This window comes from Liolophura sinensis, chromosome 3, assembly GCF_032854445.1.
Source record: "Liolophura sinensis isolate JHLJ2023 chromosome 3, CUHK_Ljap_v2, whole genome shotgun sequence".
NCBI lineage: Eukaryota > Metazoa > Mollusca > Polyplacophora > Chitonida > Chitonidae > Liolophura > Liolophura sinensis.
Genome location: NC_088297.1, coordinates 16,153,462 through 16,173,443, shown reverse-complemented (window position 1 = coordinate 16,173,443; position 19,982 = coordinate 16,153,462). Strand labels below are relative to the sequence as shown.

Here is a 19,982-nt window from a genome sequence, read left to right as displayed (position 1 = left end):
AGCAATAGTGCCTCTTGCAGGTAAACAGCAACCCCATGGGCTTTTTTACACAGAAGTATTTATTTATTTGATCGGTGCTTTACGCTGTACTCAAGAATATTTCACTTACACGACAGCGGCCAGCATTATGGTGGGAGGAAACCGGACAGAGCCTGGTGGAAACGCACAACCTTCCGCAGGTTGCTGGTCGACCTTCCCATGTACGGCCAGAAGCGTACGGCCAGAAGAGGAAGCCAGCGTGAGCTGGACTTGAACTCACAGCGAAAGCATTGGAGAGAGGCTCTTGGGTCATTACGCTGCGCTAGTGTGCTAACCAGCTGAGCCACGGAGGCCCCTACACAGAAGTAACTGTCACATAGTAGACAAACATAAATCCATTTAACAGGGCTGTGTCAGTATACGTAATCAAAGCTATACAGAGCTCAGTCAAAAGTTGCAATGCCGGCCTATGGTGTACTGTTTGACTTCTTGAACCAATATAAGCCATGTAAAACTCACTGTCGCAACCTCAACTTAATACATGCAAATCATGTTAACAAAATCAGGCATTGTCTAGAGCAGTTACTACATGAAAAACATCAAAAAAAACTCTCATCTACCCACCCCACCGCCGGTTGGGGACTACTGGCAATGATAAAAGTGCTTGGTATGGACAGTAACGGAAACTGATAACTGAGTAATCTCTGCATATGTTATTGACACAGTGACGAGTTGTGGCTCTACTTAATTTTATCTTATTTGTAAGACTGACATTAGAAGGCAATGACATGAGCTTACACACTGAAGCACATAAACTTTAGCCTTAATGGTAAAAATAACATAAACAAAATGTACACACTTTTTTTTACACCTTCTTCTCTTCTTGTTTTCTGTCAAACCACTGAAAGTCTGTACAGGTTGTCGCGTGTACCGATTTACCCTGGCGAAATTTACCCCCGGTCAAAAAATGTAACTGGGGCAAAAGAGGGTTTAAATCGAGTTTCCACCATAACATCGATTATAAAACACATGTATATAGGTAGCAAATAATGGGCGAATAAATGCAAAAGATTTTTTTTGTTATTAATATCATACATAAGTATAACGTATTTTAGAGATTTGACCTTTATTTAACATATTTTAAAAGGTATGCGGTAGGTTCTAGTCCCTCAACTTGGTGTGGGGATGATTCCCCTGAGCACAAGTCGTTTCAATCACCCTTTTTTTTAAATTACCGAGTAATTTTCAATACGTTGTGCAAATTGTATTTACAGCTACCAATTTTTTGAATGCATTTTCGTAGATCACCTGAATACGAAACAGTGGTGACGTATCTGCTATGTTAGCTTCGGATGCATTCGTCATTACCCAACACATGGTCAATAGAACAGCCTGAAGTCCTTGGATTTCAGTAGAAGTTTTCACAATCTCTTTTGACTGACGCTTGAAGAAAAATGGAATACGTGCCGGAGACAAACCGAAATGTCATCGGTTTCATGTAAGACATGTTTACATTTCCTCAATTCTTTTGTCAAAACTAAATGAAGTGGTGTTCCAAACCGTGGTTAATAAATTTGTTCATTATAAAGCGCGCAGTTTTCGTTGGTAAATATTTTTAACTTGGGGAAAAAGCAGGCAGTTGCGCTAACTCAATTTACCACACTAAGCATTGTTGTCTAAAACAATGATGACTTTTAAGCTAAACATAAATAAGGTTGAAATGAGACGAGGGGGGCGTGATGGTGGAAGTCATTAACTTCACAAAAAAAAATTATTGTTTTGAGTGAGATGTGTCATGAATTTATTACGCTGTTACGTGTATGTGACAGTTGAAAAGACAAGGTTGATGCCTTCAGTGAAGCAGTCACTCTGCTACATGTTACCAACCTCAGCTTAAAAGTTCCTATTTATTTATTTGATTGGGGCAAGTTTGGAACACTTAGCTTTTAGAAACAAAAATGTGATTTGTATAGGCCTATAAGTCACTTTCGCTTTTCATATGGCTGCCATTTTTTTTTTAATAGAAACTTAGCGAGATCTCGCAGTATACAGGAGCTGGGTGCTAATTTTCACTTGGCAGCCTGTGCTCTAACCTAGTGGTGGCATGCTTATTTCATTGAATAGCTGTTTCATTGCAATTCTGCATTGGACATCGTACCGCCAATTCCCTGTAAATGATGGTAAAAACAATGGGGCAACTGAAAATGAGAAATAGAATGTGTTACTTTGAAATGTTGCTATTTTATTGGCCGTGAAAAGCAGTTGCAACCTCAAGTTTCAAAGGTCATTGTCCGCATTTAGGTGCTAATTTGACCACAGCTGCCCTATTTGGGGGAATGTAGTGGTGTTCATCCTGAACTGCGAATGTGACATATTTGATTTTGGTTAATGCATTCAAGGTATGTGACCAAAGTTAAGTAGGCCTACCAGGTAACCTAACTTTAAATACACAGCACCCTGATACGTTTACATCTTTCTCAAAATATGCGATTCTGTATTAAAATTTCCCCAAATTCCGCACGCCGTTTTCCAAAATCTGAGTATTATGTATACCCTGTTTGTTTTTCTATAGTCTGTGTTGTGAGTGCGGAACACAGATTGAGCCGAACCCAACCAACATGTGCGTGGGTTGTGTGAGGACCAGAGTGGACATAACAGAAGGAATTCCGAAACAGGCAGTTCTGTACTTTTGCAGAAATTGTGAGAGGTATGTGACTCAATAGAGGGAATCCTCAAACAGGCTGTCCTGTACTTCTGCTAAAATCTCAAATCAGGCTGTCCTGTACTTCTGCTAAAATTGCAAGAGGTACATGACTAAACAGATGGAATCCCCAGACAGACTTTTCTGTGCTTCTGTTTAAATTGTTAGAGGTAAATACATTACTGAACAAACTGAGAGGTAATCCCCAAACAGACTGCCCTGTACTTCTGCAAAAATTGTGCACAAATCCCATCTATAAACAGGGGGAAAGCTGCGCAGTTCTGCTGCAAAAACATGAGACATAAGCTCCTACATGGTGCTCAAACTTAATAGACTAAACCTGAACTACTGTGAAGAAGCAACTGTGGGCAGGTTACTGAATGTTGGAACTGTTTTGTAAGCAGTGTTTTGGATGTCAGGATATTAGGGATACAGTTTTATTGGTGTTTAGGGAATTGTTGAGGTTTATGACCGCTCTGCCATTTCCAGGCCAACACTATCTTGAGAATCTCTCCAAAACTTTGGGATATCTTATATTGGTTAGACGCCTCCCCCACTCCTTCACACCAAAGAGAAGAAAAATAAAATTGTATTATATACAGGTAATACTGGTTTGTTTCAGGTATCTACAACCTCCGGCACAATGGGTGCCTGCTCAACTGGAGTCACGAGAACTCCTCGGCGTCTGTCTTAAGAAACTGAAAGGACTGAATAAGGTAGAGTCAAAGTACTTATTACACAAGCCTGTTTTACGCCCTCAGTAATTAAGTTGTTGGTGCATCCTGGAAGCTCCTTGTCTGTCTGTAGACCTGATTTTGTCTGTTGTAGGCCGATTTCCATAAAAATTTGCATACATTCTCACCATGATATAAACCCGTTTGCTTCAATATTTGTCTCCCTCTAAGTCTTGATGTACCTTGAGGTTTTTTGGATGTGGTTTTGATCACAAACTCTGAAGAACATACATGCAGCACACAGATATATTTGCCCGCTTCGGGAGCGGTAGATCCAGGATCAATCCTGGGTCGAGTCACACCTAAGACTTTTAAAAGACGAAGTTGTAACTCGTATCAGTATAATGGCTCGGGCAGGGCGGCTTACTTGTCTTCAGTAAGGCGTCTCTGTGAAGCAAGCACTAGATAAAAGAGTGGTGGAAATCCGCCCTGCAACAAGGAGGTACATTATATGCACCCTAAGGATTCCTTTGTTGTCATATGACTGAAAAATTGTTGAGCACGATGTTAAACCCCCAAGCACTCACAAAGCACTCACCAAGCACTCACAGATATTTGCAAAATTTTGTTTACATCTCTCCTGCATGTATATGTATGACCAGACTTTGTTAATTTTCATGATGATCAGTTCAATATGTTCAAAGCTAACCTAATCAGGCATGTGAAGTACATAATGTTATGATGTGTTTTTTTTTCCTAGTAGGGGCCTCAGTGACTCGGTTAGTGCTCTAGCGCAGCTCCAATGTCTTTCTCCAATGCGGTCGCTGTGAGTTCAAGTCCAGCTAATGCTGACTTCCTCTCCGGCCATACGTGGGTAGGTCTGTCGGCGACCTACAGATGGTCATGGGTTTCCCCTGGGCTGTCCCGGATTTCTCCTACTATAATGCTGGCTGCCATCATATAAGTGAAATATTCTTGAGTACGGCGTAAAACCCCAATCCAGTAAATCAAGCAAGTATTTCCTAGTGTAACCAAAAGGCTAGACTTTTAGAAACTGGCAATCACCTGCTCATACGTTCTAGTACAATATGCTGGAAAAATTAAGCAGTTACATGACATTTATTAAATAAGTTTTGTTGCAGGTCAATTTGATAGATGCTGGATTTGTGTGGACAGAGCCTCATTCGAAGAGGATCAAAGTGAAACTGACTGTCCAAAAAGAGGTAAGTTATCTGTAAACAAGTACCAGGAAAAAGAAACCAAGCATGCAGTTGTGCAGCATCAATGGAGGGCCTGAAAAACAGTGTAAGTTGTGCAGCATCAGTTGTGGGGGGGAGCTTGGAAAACAGAGTGTATGTTGCCCTCAACATGGAAAGTAGTTACTTTTGTTACATTTTGTTTTGTTACATTAACACTAACCTTGGTTTGAGGGTAGATAAACAATGGAGAAAATGGAGATGATGAACAGTTGTGAACTTCCTGAAAAAAGGAGTGTCATTTCTGCCTCTGTGATCAGCAAATGAATGTCAACAAAAGTTGCGTAACATTTTTGACAAGGTACTAAATCTTCGACATTTTTTAACCACTAAAGCACTCTTTTTAGTGGAATTTATGCACTTAAATCTTATGAAATTGAGACTGAAAAGGATTTGGTTGTGTCATTAAAGATGCAAGCTATTTCTCTACACCTTGGAGTTCACTCAGAATGTTTGGAAATATTAGTTGCTGAGGCAGTTGACAAGGTTGAAGAATTGGGGTACATGATATGGAGGGACTATTTTTACCTGTGGCGAGAGAGGAATTTGAACTCAAAACTGCCCTATGGAGGTGTAGTACACAGTGTGAGATTGTAGAGTTCAGTGCTAGTACTTGCACAATTTGGTACAATTGTATCAGTTTATATTCATATACAGGGATTCTCACGCTGACTTCCTCTCTGGCCATACCTGGGAAGGTCTCTCAGCAAGCTGCAGATGCTCGTGGGTTTCCTCTCACCATAATGCTGGCCGCCGTCGTATAAGTGAAACATTCTTGAGTACGGTGTAAAACACCAATCAAATAAATAAATAAATGTATGTGGATTATCATGATTGTGCTGGCAAAGTGAGCTGAAAGTTTTATTGTGTTGAAACCATGTGAATGAATAGGGCTTCCTGTTTCTATTTTTCCAAGACGACGAAAAATCACAATACATATATCATGGGATACGATGCCCTGTCACCTTTTGGGGTTGAGGTAGGGAGAGTAATGCTGCTTTTGAATCCAGCAGATTGTACAAGTACACATGTATTTGAAGAGTTACTTCCCTTGTTCCAGGTGCTGAATGGTGCAGTCCTCCAACAGGTGTTTGTCGTTGAGTTCACGGTGAATTTTCACATGTGCGATGACTGTCATCGTGTCGAGGCCAAGGACTTCTGGCGGGCTGTCGTTCAAGTCAGACAAAAGGTTGTTGTTCAAGTTGTTGTCCTTATATTACCTCAGGAAACTGTTAAAGTTTCAGTTTTCTGCTATAATTTATATTAGCATGAGCTTTTATATTCATAGCTTTGAGGACCAGAAGGTGATAAATAACATGGAGCTAAATGGGTGAAATGCTGACTTTTGCTGATTTTTGAAGTTTAAAGTACTCTAGGACAATGAAACTATCATATTTGAAGGTTATGTACATTTGATTTCTTTTCCAGGCAGAATTTCTTATGGTGAAGCTATATTTATCATTATTCATGCTAAAATCATATTCAAGGCCTATTTCACCTGAGCTAAATTCGGTTTGTTTTCACCTGCAGTACTCTAGTCACATGACTAAAGAGTGTGCTGATGATTGGTTCAGATCTGCTATAACATCACTTGAAAACTGTGAGGAGTAACCAATGTGCCTACTCTGAATTACCTCCCTTGTCATACTACTGTATCTATGACATAATGCGAAATTAGTTTTTGAGGCATCAAACCACAGGAAGTGAGACACTTTGTTTGAAGTATGGATTATGCAAGGAAGGTGACAACTGTTCTTTTTTTTTTTTTAGATAACATACTGTAGAAAAACCTGACATCAGCTACTGAGAGTTGTAGATAAGCTTATCAGGATGTCTTAAATGATGTCTGCGTTGTTTTAGCTTAGGTACGGGCAGACAAAGTTTGTTGAAGCTGTCTGCTGTGCTTGTACATATGTATTATTTGGATTAACAGAGTTTTATTTTCCCCCTGATTGGCTTAAAAAAATTTCACAGTATATCCTCGGTTCCTCAGATCAGTTTATGAAATTAATACCTATCTTCAAGGTAGGTCTTACCCAGCTTAAGCTGCTTTAACTTTGAAACTCACCAGTAGTCATTTTCAGTGGTCCCATGCAGCCACAGCATGCTCTTAAAAATGCCCCACCCCCCACCCTTAAAAATGCGCTCCATTTAGATGACCTCAAGAGAAATGGATGTAAATATACCTGTCAAAAACTTATGACTTGAAGCTGAACTGGGAATGGGCCATAGTTGAGTGCTTGTGGTCTTTGAACTGCTAGGACACGCCAGAGTTCAAACCCAGCCTTGGATAGAGAATTTGTACAATCTGGCACTCACTGTTCGTGGGGCCTTAGTGACAACCATGCTCATGTGGCTGTTTGTTGCGTTCAGTGTATGTTTCAATATAGTGTGCACATCTGTATGTCACATGTAGTACTGTTAAAGTTGGCCAGAAACTTGCCAAACACATGCCAAAGGTCGGTGGTTTACCACAGGCACTCCAGTTTCCTCCATCCATCCATTCATCATTTCCATGTAAAAATGGTGCTGCACAATCATATCACAAAATAAATAACTACACAAAAATGAATTGAGACTGGACTTTCTAAAGGTATAAACTGTTCTTTGTCAGTCTTAGCACAATTGTATATATATGAGATTCCTTCATGTTTTGCAGACAACTCATAAGAAGACTTTCTTCTACCTTGAACAGTTGATTCTGAAACACAGCGCACATCTGAACACCGTTAACATCAAGCCAGTTCATGGTAAGTAGATTGATGGGAATGGTTCAGATCCCAGTGTTAAAATCAAGCTCAAACCATGCATAAGTTTTGCATAGCGGTACATTTATTTAGCGTCGGATATAACTTATGTGCATTGCATGTTCTTGGTGGTATGTAAAGGATGAGGAATGTGAAGCATCACCACGTAAATGCAAAAGGTTTCACAAGCTTTCGGCCCTTTTGCTAGGATATATGTCAAATTGGAAGAGGGGCCTCTGCGGCCAAGGGGTTTAGCATGAGAGTGTGGCGCAAAAAGTTTCTCACCAATGCAGTCGCTGTGAATTCAAGTTCAGCTCTCGCTGGCTTTCTCTCCGGCTGTATGTGAAAAGGTCTGTCAGTAACCTGTGGATGGTCGTGGGTTTCCTCCTGCCTTAATGCTGGCTGCCATCGTATAAGTGAAATATTCTTGAGTACAGTGTGAAACACCGGTCAAATAAATGAACTGAACGAAAAAATGGGAAGAGGGTCAAAAGATTTCATTATTATCAGATCTGCCAGCACCCTGTGGATGATCCCGGGTTTCCCCCGGGCTCTGCCCAGTTTCCTCCCACCTTAATGCTGGCTGCCATGGTATAAGTGAAATATTTTTGAGTACGGCATAAAACACCAGTCAAATAAAATAAATAAATCATTATTTAATAATGATTTATTTATTTATTTATTTTATTTTATATCATTGAATTCATGTATGACGTCTGAAACAGTATCATGTAATTGTTTTTAGGGGGTTTGGACTTTTACTATGCAGCCAAACAAGATGCCAGAAAACTTGTTGATTTCTTGTTGTCAGCTGTGCCTTGCAAGTGAGTATCTGCTCACCAGTTGTCTAAAGAAGTTTGTTAGTGGTTGAAGATGTTAGCTGTAATAGCATATTACCAACAGTGGTAATCAAATCACCCTGGAAAGTTACATTCGTGTACAACAGCTTGATGGTAGAGCAATGTCCATTCTAGTCATACATCATAAACTTACGTCACACATGCTTAAACTTGTATACATTGGAATTTGAAAAATAAACTTATTTTCGGTGAAACTGGGAAACCACTGGCTAAAGTAGCTCATTTGAATTGCTGGGCCAACGTCCTATGTAGCTTCAGACTCAAATCCAACTCTAGCTGAATCAGTTATGGCCTTTTGTAAATCTTCAAACCACTGAAGTACTTTTTTCAGTGGAACTAATGCAATTATTATGAAAATAATGTTGAAAGTGATTTGTGTGTGTCATTAAAGATGCAAGCTTCATAAAACTGTGCACGTTATTGATCTGCACCACCCACAGTTCTCTCAGAATGTTTCGAAATATTGGTTGCAAAGGCAGTTGAAAAGGTTGAAGAATTAAAGCGCTTACATGTATATATGTACTAGTCTTATATCACATAGAAAAGCTTGTCATAAACTTGTCAAAGATAGTTGGATTTCCACAGGAACACTGGTTTCCTCTAGCCATCGCATTGATGGTGAATGATATGGCACTAAACAAAAATGTCCCTATAATGTGGTTTACTCTGGGCACTGCCGGGCAGCCGATGTACAAGGAAAATATTCTAGACAAATGTATTCCACTTTTTCAAACCATTCCAATATTTTCTTTGTTGCCTTAGAAAATAGATATTCATGTTCCAAGAGCAGGTATTCTTCAATTGTTATTCAGAAATAGTGCCCCCATATAATCAGTTGTTAAGTGTAGAATAGATCTTCGTCATCTTAACAGTTTTATTCTGCAAGTCTGTATACTTTTGCAGAATCATGGCGTCAGCAAGGACTTGTTTTTTGTGACGCAGTTCATGTGTGATGACCCTGTACTCTTTGTGACTTCATCAGTTCAGACCGCAGGCATGCATATTATTTGCATACATGTTGCGTTAATGACGTCGCCGAGGGGGGTAGCACGCCAGTGTGGCGCATTGACCCTGGAATCTCTCACCCATATGGTCAATGTGAGTTCAAGACCATCTCATGCTGGGCCTTACGTGGGAAGGTCTGCGGATGGTCGTGGATTTTTCCCGGGCTCTGCCCAGTTTCCTCCCAATATAATCCTGCTCGCCATCGTATAAGTGAAATATTCTTGAGTTCGAATCAAAACCCCAATCAAATAAATAAATCTAATTAATGGCAACCTATGTCGAGTCTGCACAAACTATGAAGGAGGCTTATTAACTCTCCCCTTTTACCAGATATCAGGTGGCCCAGGAGCTGGTGTCCCATGATGTCCACAACAACACGTTTAACTACAAGAACACGTTCTCTGTAGAGATTGTACCTATATGCAAGGTAAGGCACTCGACCAGGTGGAAAGGGAAAGAAAACTTTGTTCTTAAAGATGATGTTCTTTCCTCGCTATGATTGTTCTCTGGATGTTGGTGAAAGTAAATAGTCGACTGATAATAGGGCTGATGAGGCTGTGACAGAAGGGAAGTTTCAAGTAAGACCTCTTGTGTCGCTAAAGGAAAAATAAGAAATGTTAGGCAACGATTACTGATGATATTTACTGTAACATACATGTAAGTGCCTGAAAAAAGTTTCACTGTCAGTTGTTTCGAGTAGATGAGCAGTGGGGATAATTGAAAAACTGAGCGTTTGTGAACTTGAGAAGTTTTTGAAGGAAAGATATGTCATTTGTGCCTCTGGAACACAGCAAGACAAGTGATCAGTAAATCAATCAATCAGCAAAGCTTGCCTAACATTTTTCACTAGTCACATGATACAGTAGGTCTGTTTTTACCTTTAACGAGAAGAGAGTGAGAACTTGAAACTTCCATCTTATGTTACTTGACGTTCTTTGATCAATTGACCTCCACCTATGTCAGGTGTACCCCATAGTCAAATAGTGAATAGGCAAAACATGGTTTGGGTGGCGTAAGCACTGCATCTTTGGGGCTATGGAAATCGCACCTAATTGGTTAAATGTAATAAACTTCGATTGAGCATGCACAATTTGGCTCATTTTGAACTGCTATATCTTCTGCAACATCACAAAAATACATTGTCAAAAGTTTTTAAACTTCTTGCGGATACTTTTTCATTGAATGTTGGATACATAGATCATGTGAAATTGAAATTCTTTCTGTCACCAGGACAACATTGTGTGCCTACCTAAGAAGCTGGCTCAGTCCCTGGGAAGCATCAGCCGTCTCTGTATCTGTCTGCGCGTGGCGCAAACCATACAGCTGATTGACCCAAATACCCTACAGAGTAAGTCTTCAACATCCATGAAGAGTTTAGATTCTACCCCATTGGCATGAAATATGAAGATCTTGTGGTAAGCTTATACCACTTCCTCCGCAATAGACCCTCTATCTCTATCTATTCTGTTGGCTCTGTTGAAAGACACCTACTGGTTTTTTAATATGAGGGAATAATGACTTCATCTGTGTTAGCCATTGAGTGCTCCATGTGAGGAAAAGTCCTTTTCAAATGAGTACAAATTTTCATTGGTTCATATCAAATGGAATTAAGATATATTCTATGATTCAAAGAATAAGTGGGCCTCCATGGTGTAGTTGGTTAGCGCGCTGGCGCAGCGTAATTACCCAGGAGTCTCTTACCAATGTGGTGAGTTCAAGTCCAGCTCATGCTGGCCGTACGTGGGAAGGTCTTCCAGCAACCTGCGTATGGTCGTGGGTTTCCCCTGGGCTTTGCCCAGTTTCCTCCCATGCTGGTTGCCATCGTATAAGTGAAATATTCTTGAGTACGGCGTAAAACACCAATCAAATAAATAAATCAAAGAATAATCAAATCAGTCTTTATAGTGCTCTCTCTTCTTACCTGTACTTATAGAGTAGATGTTGCTTTGCTTCTCCCATCAGAAACATTGTTGTTTCCTTGTGCAAAAGTGAGAGACAAGTGAGACTGAGTGTGGCCTGAACGTCTTCCCCCCACCATTTTTGATGCCAAAGAACATTTTAATTTGAAGTTATTAAAAATCTCACTTTGTTAGGCCTTTGATCTCCAGGGTCATTGTCATATGTCCTTTGCCACATCACCTACCCTCCAACTGTTGCCACACACAACAAGACATATGAAAGGAGTCATTAAAACTACACCTGAGGATAGGTGTTCAGTTTTGTTCATACCTAATACACTTGTCTTAATTCCAGTGGCAGAAATGAGTGGCGCAAACTTCTGGAGGACTCCATTTGTCAGCCTCTGTTCTCCTAAAGAGATGACTGAGTATATGGTGATGCAGGTGGACCCCGTGCCAGAGAAAGAGAAACCCCACAGAGCCCATGCATCTACCAAGGTTTGTTACTGGGATGGAATTGAACATTTTTAGTTCGCTCGTGCGTCAGTGGTTGAATTTGGGAACAAGTGGTTTCCATTATCTGTGGTACATGTAAATCCCAAATCCCTACCGAAATATCAGGCCCTGGGATCACAAAACCATTTCAAATGACTGTAAATTGTTACTTCTGCTACGTGACAAGGTCAAAATATTACCTGAGAAGGTAAATTTTGGGTAAGTTATTGTAAAACAATTTTCAGCGTATAACAAATAACAGAAAGGAACATCTCAAGTTTATTGATTGGAATTTTGACTACGGTCTAAGATTGTTTTGTGATCCCAGGGCCACAGGTCATTAAGTATAGAGTAACATAAATAGTAGATTAACATAAGTAACAACAGATGCTGTTATGGTTACAGCTTTAATTATGAAGTTTGGGGCCTCTGTGGCTCAGTCGGTTAGTGCGCTAGCGCTGCGTAATGACCCAGGAGCCTCTCACCAGTGCGGTCGCTGTGAGTTCAAGTCCAGCTCATGCTGGCTTCCTCTCCGGCCGTAAGTGGGAAGGTCTGTCAGCAACCTGCGGATGATCGTGAGTTTCCCCCGGGCTGTGCCCAGTTTCCTCCCACCATAATGCTGGCCGCCGTCATAAAAGTGAAATATTCTTGAGTACGGCGTAAAACACCAATCAAATAAATAAATAGATAAATAAATTAATTATGAAGTAATAATGCAGAATTTAACTGATTTTAACCAGGTGGTTGAAATGATTGTCTTTAATGGTGGATAATAGTTCAATGCCAGCCTTGGTATCTGATTCCCTAACTAGCAGTATACTTTGGTCCTGCTGATAATATGCTACCAGCAATGCTGGTCAGGCTGGTAGGGTTGGTAAGGTTGATAAGGCTGGTAAGGTTTGTAAGGCTGGTCAGGTTTGTAAGGCTGGTCAGGTTGATAAGACTGGTCAGGTTAATAAGGCTGGTCAGGTTAATAAGGTTGGTAAGGCTGGTAAGGTTGATAAGGCTTGTAAGGCTGGTAAGGTTTGTAAGGATGGTCAGGTTGATAAGGCTGGTAAAGTTGGTCAGGCTGGTCAGGTTGATAAGGCTAGTAAGGCTGGTAAGGTTGGAAAGAAAGTCTTTAAAAAAGTCTTTGGAGATCAGTTGCGTTCCACCAACAGCCTGTTGTCAGTTTAATTCAGTTAGGGTTTTATTCTGTGATAATAGCAACTTGCGCATCCCCTAGCTCTATGGCTTAAGCAAAATTTTGTTGAAAAAAAAAAAAAAATGCATTTATGTCAGTTGCAATTTATTAGACATCATTGGTCTAAAATTACTCAATATGTCGTGGTCATCACATTTAACATACAAGCACATTAAGACATTAAAACTGTTAAACTTGCAGTGCAAATCAACATGTATCAGTGTCTGTACTTTAGTGTCACTTCTGATCGAACAATCTCTCTCTCTGTGTCTCTCCAGCATGTGTTAGCAGATCTGTGGGTGGCCAGAATGAGTGACCTGGGGTCAAATGACCAGCAGTACTACTGTCGCACGCATTTAGGCCACCTATTGAACGCTGGGGACATTGTACTAGGGTAAGTTTATTTATTTATTTATTTATGTATTTGATTGTTGTTTTATGCCATACTCAAGAATATTTCTCTTATACGACTGTGGCCAGCATTATGGTGGGAGGAAACCAGGCAGAGCCCGAGGGAAACCCACAGCCAGTAAGTACATGTACATATACACGTAGACATATTTGAATTTGTTCGAAATTGACTGCCATTGATCAGTGAGGTCCTACCAGGCTTGAATTCAGCCCTGCCCCATTTGTTGGGCTACAGCTACTTTAATTCTTCAACCTTTCTGCATTTTTCCAAGGATTATTCAAGCATATTCTGACTTGGAAAATTATACTTTTTGCGAAAACTCTGAAACTGGCCAGTCCAATCAATGAAGTTTTTGTCTCCAAAATCAGATTAATAATGTGAATAAATTGCACTGAAAGTTACTCTTCCATATGCGAAAAAGTTGATGAATTACGGTTACTTGATTGTAACTGTGAGCTTGACGCATGGTAAAAACGGGTTGTTAGCGGGAGTTCAAGTCCAAAAAATACTGGCTTCCTCTTCGGCCTTACATGGGAAGATCTGTCAACAACCTGCAGATGGTCGTAGGTTTCCCCAAGGGATCTGCCAGACTTCCTCCCACCATAATGCTGGCAGCTGTCGTATAAGTGAAATATTCTTGAGTACAGCGAAAACATCAATTAAATAAATAAATTAACATGTTAAAAACATATGTAGCCGTGCTACACTGTATAACGCCAGGATGAGCTAATGTCAAAACCAGTTAAACCCGGCAACTTGATGAGATAACACCGCACAGATTTGTATGGTTTGTTTCTAGTCACACATACATGTAGGCTATGCTTTTAATACAAACCAGTACAAAATAATAGAACAGCCTAGTACAGTTGTCACCAAATGTTAACAACTTCGTGAACTTCCAGTAGCAAATTGAGAACATTCACACTTCAGCTTTAATGTGCTTGACATAAAAATGTTTTGCAACTGTTTTATTTTACAATGCTCACAACATGAAAGGCATTAATATCATATAATTATTATTGTTCTCAATTTGGGGCCTGTATGGCCCAGTGGTTAGCATGCCAGCACAGCACAAATGACCTAGAAGCCTCTGACCAGTGTGTTACTGTGAGTTCAAATCTAGGTTATGCTGGAAAGCTTCAGATAGTGGTGTATTACCCCCGGGCTATGCCAGGGTTCCTTCCACCATAATGGGAAGTATTCTTGAGTACAGCATAAAAATCAGTCAAGTGAACTGATAAATCAGTCTCAATTTAGAGCCAATATGGAAGTCGGATATAAACATAATCAGAACGCTAGCATAGCAAATTGAAAACCTTTACTGCTTGCTTTTCATGAAATTCCTTTATCTTGATGTAACCACCAAGAGTAACGGCCAATGTAACTATCAAAGGAAATGTTTCTGAAGATGTTTTCCTGAATGTAATGACCCTTTTTGCAGATTTGACCTCATTAACTCCAACTTGAATCATCCTCAACTGGAGCAGATGAGAGCAGACAAACTCCCCGATGTGGTAAGCAGCATGACTTTTATTCTGATCATACAAGCAAGGTGTGGATAGGAAGCGATTGTGCTTGAGTGGTTAATGGGGGAAAGAAAGCATGAAAATGATGCAGATATCAAATGAAAGAGCATGAAAAGTTATTGGTAAATATGGTTTCTAATATTATTTTGGTGGGGCCTCCATGGCTCAGCTGGTTAGTGCGCTAGTGTAGCGTAATGACCCAGGAGCCTCTCACCAATGTGGTCGCTGTGAGTTCAAGTCCAGCTCATGCTGGCTTCCTCTCCGGCCGTAAGGGGGAAGGTCTGGCAGTAACCTGCAGATGGTTGTGGGTTTTCCCTGGGCAGTGCCAGGTTTCCTCCCACCATAATGCTGGCCGCCATCATATAAGTGAAATATTCTTGAGTACTGCATAAAACACCAATCAAATAAATAAATAATAAATCTAATATTGTTTTGGATTGTTTCCTGCAAGACAAAAGGGTACTTGAAAATGTTTTGGATGGTGAGTATTTGAGACCACCTCTTGGTATTAATCATCTTGGCATGATAATGTTGTGTATTAAATTAGGATATGTTGAATGTCTGATAATTTTTTTTGATTGTAAATTTGTTATTTATATCCAAATACATGCCTTTAATTAGAATAGGGCTGACCAAATTACTTCCCTTGAGGTCACTCTCCCGTTTAAAAGGTGTGTTTTTTGGAGTAAACTGTGGTTGGGTGGACCTCAGTATTATATTACTAATGACAAGTTAAGGAGTTTTATCAGGATAAACGAGTTGAAGACCAAGCTCTGAGACTGATTTGAATTTTGTAAAATTAGTTGGAAAGCCTAGGAAAACGCCTGTATTTTTTAAATCAATTTGAAGGTAATTTTAAAGTCCTGACCCTATTTAAATACATTAGACATCTTTGCCGAACTCTTTCGAGCTGTAAAACATGGACTTCATTCAAGGTACCTCGACATCTGCCACCCTCAATGGTCACGGCTTACTTGCCCTCGGTAAGGCGTCTCAGTGAAGCTGCACTAGATAAAAGAGCGGTGGAAATCCGTCCTGCAACAGGGAGGCACATTACATGCACTCTAAGGACTCCATCGTTGTCATATGATGGAAAAGGTGTTAAGTACAACGTTAAACCCCCAGCACTCACTCACTCACTCACTGCAGTCATTGCCCTCGTGGCTTTGGTGACAATAGCCGTCAGCTGCGCTTTCTGATGTAGTCTTCAAAACAGCAAGTTAACTGGACACCAGTATGACTTGTGTATAACATGCATTGTACACGTTGATTGAAATGTGTGCCTATATGACCCCAGAGGTTTCATGTTTTTTTTGTTTTTTTTTTTGAGGCACTGCAGTGTTCTCTACCCGCAATACACTGGCCCCTATGGTGTGGGTGAAAAAATTTGAATATGATGTTAAACAACAATCAGACAAATTGAAGTGTGGAGCCTCTCACCAATGTAGTTGCTGTGAGTTCAAATCCAGCTCTAGCTGGCTTCGTCTCCAGATGTAAGTGGGAAGGTATGTCAGCAACCTATGGATGGCTGTGTGTTTCTCGCGGGCTGTGCCCGGTTTCCTCCCACCATAATGCTGGTCGCCATCGTATAAGTGAAATATTCTTGAGTATGGCGTAAAACACCAATCAAATAAATGAATGAAGTGTGGGTCACTTGTCTGAAGCATGGATATATGGTGGTCAAATACCAGTGGTCAGTTCCAGATATCACCAGTTCGGCCATGATGTTAAATCAGGCTGGTTGTAGAGGTATGTGGGAGAGACCTATGGTTTAGTTAACTCAGGGCACTCTAGTTTCCACCACACACAAATATTGACTAAAATCGCACAGTGGAAAAGTGATTCATGGTAATGTCTGTAAGGTAGCCATTGATGAGCCAGATGTACAGAAGAACCTTCAGGACCATTTTGTCTTGCAGTATGGTTTGTGCATTGAAGAACAACTGCTTACTTCTCAGCTTTACTTACCTATGTATTTAGTCCACGACTAACTTGCCCATTTTTCCTGATTCTGAGAGTTCTGTTGATTTTAGAAAGGTGTTTTAAAAGTTTGTTTGGAACATTGGATGGTATTCTAGTGGAAAATTGTAAGTTTCAGCACTGAAAGTAATGTTTTTGACATGACTTTGCCTCTAAAAAGCACTTTTGTGGTTGAAATTTTAAGTTATTTAGGTAAAGCCAAATGTTATTTTGTCACATTTTTAAAGATTTTATGAGTTTTTTTTTTTTTTTTTTTTTTTTTTTTTTTTTTTTGCTTGTAGATCATTGTTAAGAAGGTGTTTGATCGGTCTCAAAGGATCAAGCGAAGAAAGTGGAAATTGAAACACCTGGACAGTAACCTTCAGATGGAGACAGCAAGCACAGAAAGGTGAGTTACATGTACATTTGAAAGGGGCAGTGGTAGGATGGCCTACTGTTTAGGGTGCTTCTCTGTTTAATGGGGCACCAGCAGATTTTCCTTTCACGACAGGTGGCGCTAGTGTGACATGGGACTTGCACGTTTTTAAAAATACGTTGCATGCCGCGTGGTCATGTGGTGACGTCTTTGGTCTACCCACTGTGATGTCTCACGCTGTTGACGCTGCAATGGAATGCCCAGCGTCGCTGAAAGGACATAATCGTCCGTTACTTTTTAATCACAATCTGTTCGCTCAAGGTCTGGAACGCTCGTGGGGGCCTCCGTGGCTCAGTTGGTTAGCGCGCTAGCGCAGCGTGATGACCCAGCAGCCTCTCACCAATGCGGTCGCTGTGAGTTCAAGTCCAGCTCAAGCTCCTCTCCGGCCGTACGTGGGAAGGTTTGTCAGCAACCTGAGGATGGCCGTGGGTTTCCCCCAGGCTGTGCCGGATTTCTTTCCACCATAATGCTGGTCGCCGTCGTATAAGTGAAATATTCTTGAGTACGGCGTAAAACACCAATCAAATAAATAAATAAATAAACAAATGTAACGCTCGTCATTTTCGAACTGTATCTAATACTGCTTAACCTGGAGCTAGGGGCTTAAAGGCAGCCTTGCTCATTACATCTGCATGATGCCTTTATGAACAGTTGCAATCAAAGTGCGACTGAGATACCTGGTTTAATTGGTATTTGACTGGGAACTCATTTATGGACTACGAATTTGGACTTTGATATGGAATTCATGTCTGGAATATCCACTGTCTGCCCGGCATCATTGAAAACTGATGACAGCTTCTCTCTTGTGTGTTACCGACTTTATTTCCTATTTGTATAATTTCTTACATACCTCTGTCTTTGAGAGCTAGTGTTAAACTTTGTTTTGGAAATGGATCTTGCGATTATCGACTTGGAACGCCCTTTACGGACTACGAATGGTATATGAATGTCGGACATTACGCTTAGTATTTCGTGCGTCCCAATTTTTACTTCTCCCAGTATCCCATTGCTTACGCTAATGAGATGATGGTTGAATTACTCCTACATTAGACGGGGAATCTTATTCCCACGCCTGCATTGTTTTCTCGGCCTCGGTTGCAAGAAGCAGTCGAAAGCACATGTAAAATTTAAGATGTTTAAATGGTCTTAGATAACGTTTATTCAAGATTACTTGCTGTTAACCATATACCACACCTTTTGAGCTCTCAAAGCAGGCAAAAATCAACATGTCACACGTGGAAAAGTTAGTTTAGTTGTTTCTCACTCAAGCCATAAATTTCTCAGATTATCAAATGGTTTTGATAGGTTGTTTAAAATTATTCGTAATACCACTGTGATAAACGGTTTCAGCATTCAGAGTTACTTGCTGGAGCAGCATAGCTCCATGTTAGCCTGCTCCTTGTCATATACTCAAAATGCTGATCTATAAAATTTAAATAAACTAATAAATTATTAGGATGGCAGCGAATGATTGCCACTAAACATGACTTAATTTCAACTGCTTCCATGTCTTGACAGAGACTACACTGATTTTCTGGAAGATCTGGAAGAGGATCCTGCCTTCAGACAGCATGTCAACATTTATAAAGGTATGTGTAAACAAAAGCATGTCAGCATTTATAAAGTAAGCAGCAAGGTGTCAACATTTATAAAGGTAAGCAACAGCGTGTTAACATTTATGAAGATAAGCAACAGGATGTCAACATTTTTAAAGGTAAGCAACAGTGTATCAACTTTTAGAAAGGTAAGCAATAGGCTGCCAGCGTGTATCAAGCTAAGCAGCAGCATGTCAACATTTATAAAGGTAAGCAGAGGTGTGTCCACATTTATGAAGACAAGCAAAAACACATCAGCATTTGTATGTGTAAGCAACTGCATGTCAGCATTTATAAAGTCAGCAGCAAGGTGTCAACATTTATAAAGGTAAGCAACAGTGTGTCAACATTTATGAAGATAAGCAACAGGATGTCAACATTTTTAAAGGTAAGCAACAGTGTATCAACTTTTAGAAAGGTAAGCAATAGGCTGCCAGCATGTATCAAGCTAAGCAGCAGCGTGCCAACATTTATAAAGGTAAGCAGAGGTGTGTCCACATTTATGAAGGCAAGCAAAAACACGTCAGCATTTGTATGTGTAAGCAACTGCCTGTCAGCATTTATGAAGGTACCATTACAACTGGTGCTTCATTACAAAGTTGTGAACCATTTGTATGCATATTTATGAATGGAATTGTCAACCCTTGTCTTATTTTAGATGAACTAAAGATTGCTGTGGATACCGATGACACTGATGATGAAGGGGCTCCTCAAATTAGCCTACAGGAGATGTTAGATGATCTTCATATTGGCGGAGATGCCACGGGCGAGGCTGGGGCAGAAATGACAGAGTAGAGCAAAAGGCTATAGGGTTGGGGTGGACATCTATAATCTTGCGTTATACTTGGTAGTATGGTCTTAACAGTACACAATATTCTGTGTTATCTTTTTGTGTAAAACCATGAAAAAGGTAACTTCATGGTGATTGTGATGCAGTGGTGACATCCATGATGAAGATTGTGTCCATTGTGATCTTGATGACATCCATGATGAAGATGGTGTCCATTGTGATCTTGATGACATCCATGATGAAGATGGTGTCCATTGGGATCTTGATGACTTCCATCATGAAGATGGTGTCCATTGTGATCTTGATGACGTCCATGATGAAGATGGTGTCCATTGGGATCTTGATGACTTCCATCATGAAGGTGGTGTCCATTGTGATCTTAGTGACGTCCATCATGAAGATTGTGTCCATTGTGATCTTGATGACATCCATGATGAAGATGGTGTCCATTGGGATCTTGATGACT

General features: G+C 40.4%; 1 protein-coding gene across 1 annotated transcript; it reads left to right on the top strand.

Annotated features, from left to right (window-relative positions):
• The first annotated feature begins 1,352 nt into the window (after window positions 1–1,352).
• Window positions 1,353–19,778, top strand: LOC135463686 (60S ribosomal export protein NMD3-like). The gene is made up of 15 exons (XM_064741064.1): window positions 1,353–1,477; window positions 2,552–2,686; window positions 3,303–3,396; window positions 4,497–4,577; window positions 5,671–5,799; window positions 7,270–7,360; window positions 8,103–8,181; window positions 9,553–9,649; window positions 10,453–10,570; window positions 11,476–11,618; window positions 13,077–13,192; window positions 14,652–14,724; window positions 16,998–17,104; window positions 18,650–18,720; window positions 19,385–19,778. The coding sequence occupies exons 1-15, from the start codon at window positions 1,434–1,436 to the stop codon at window positions 19,519–19,521; spliced, it is 1,515 nt and encodes a 504-aa protein (XP_064597134.1). The 5' UTR covers window positions 1,353–1,433; the 3' UTR covers window positions 19,522–19,778.
• The last annotated feature ends 204 nt before the right edge of the window (window positions 19,779–19,982 follow it).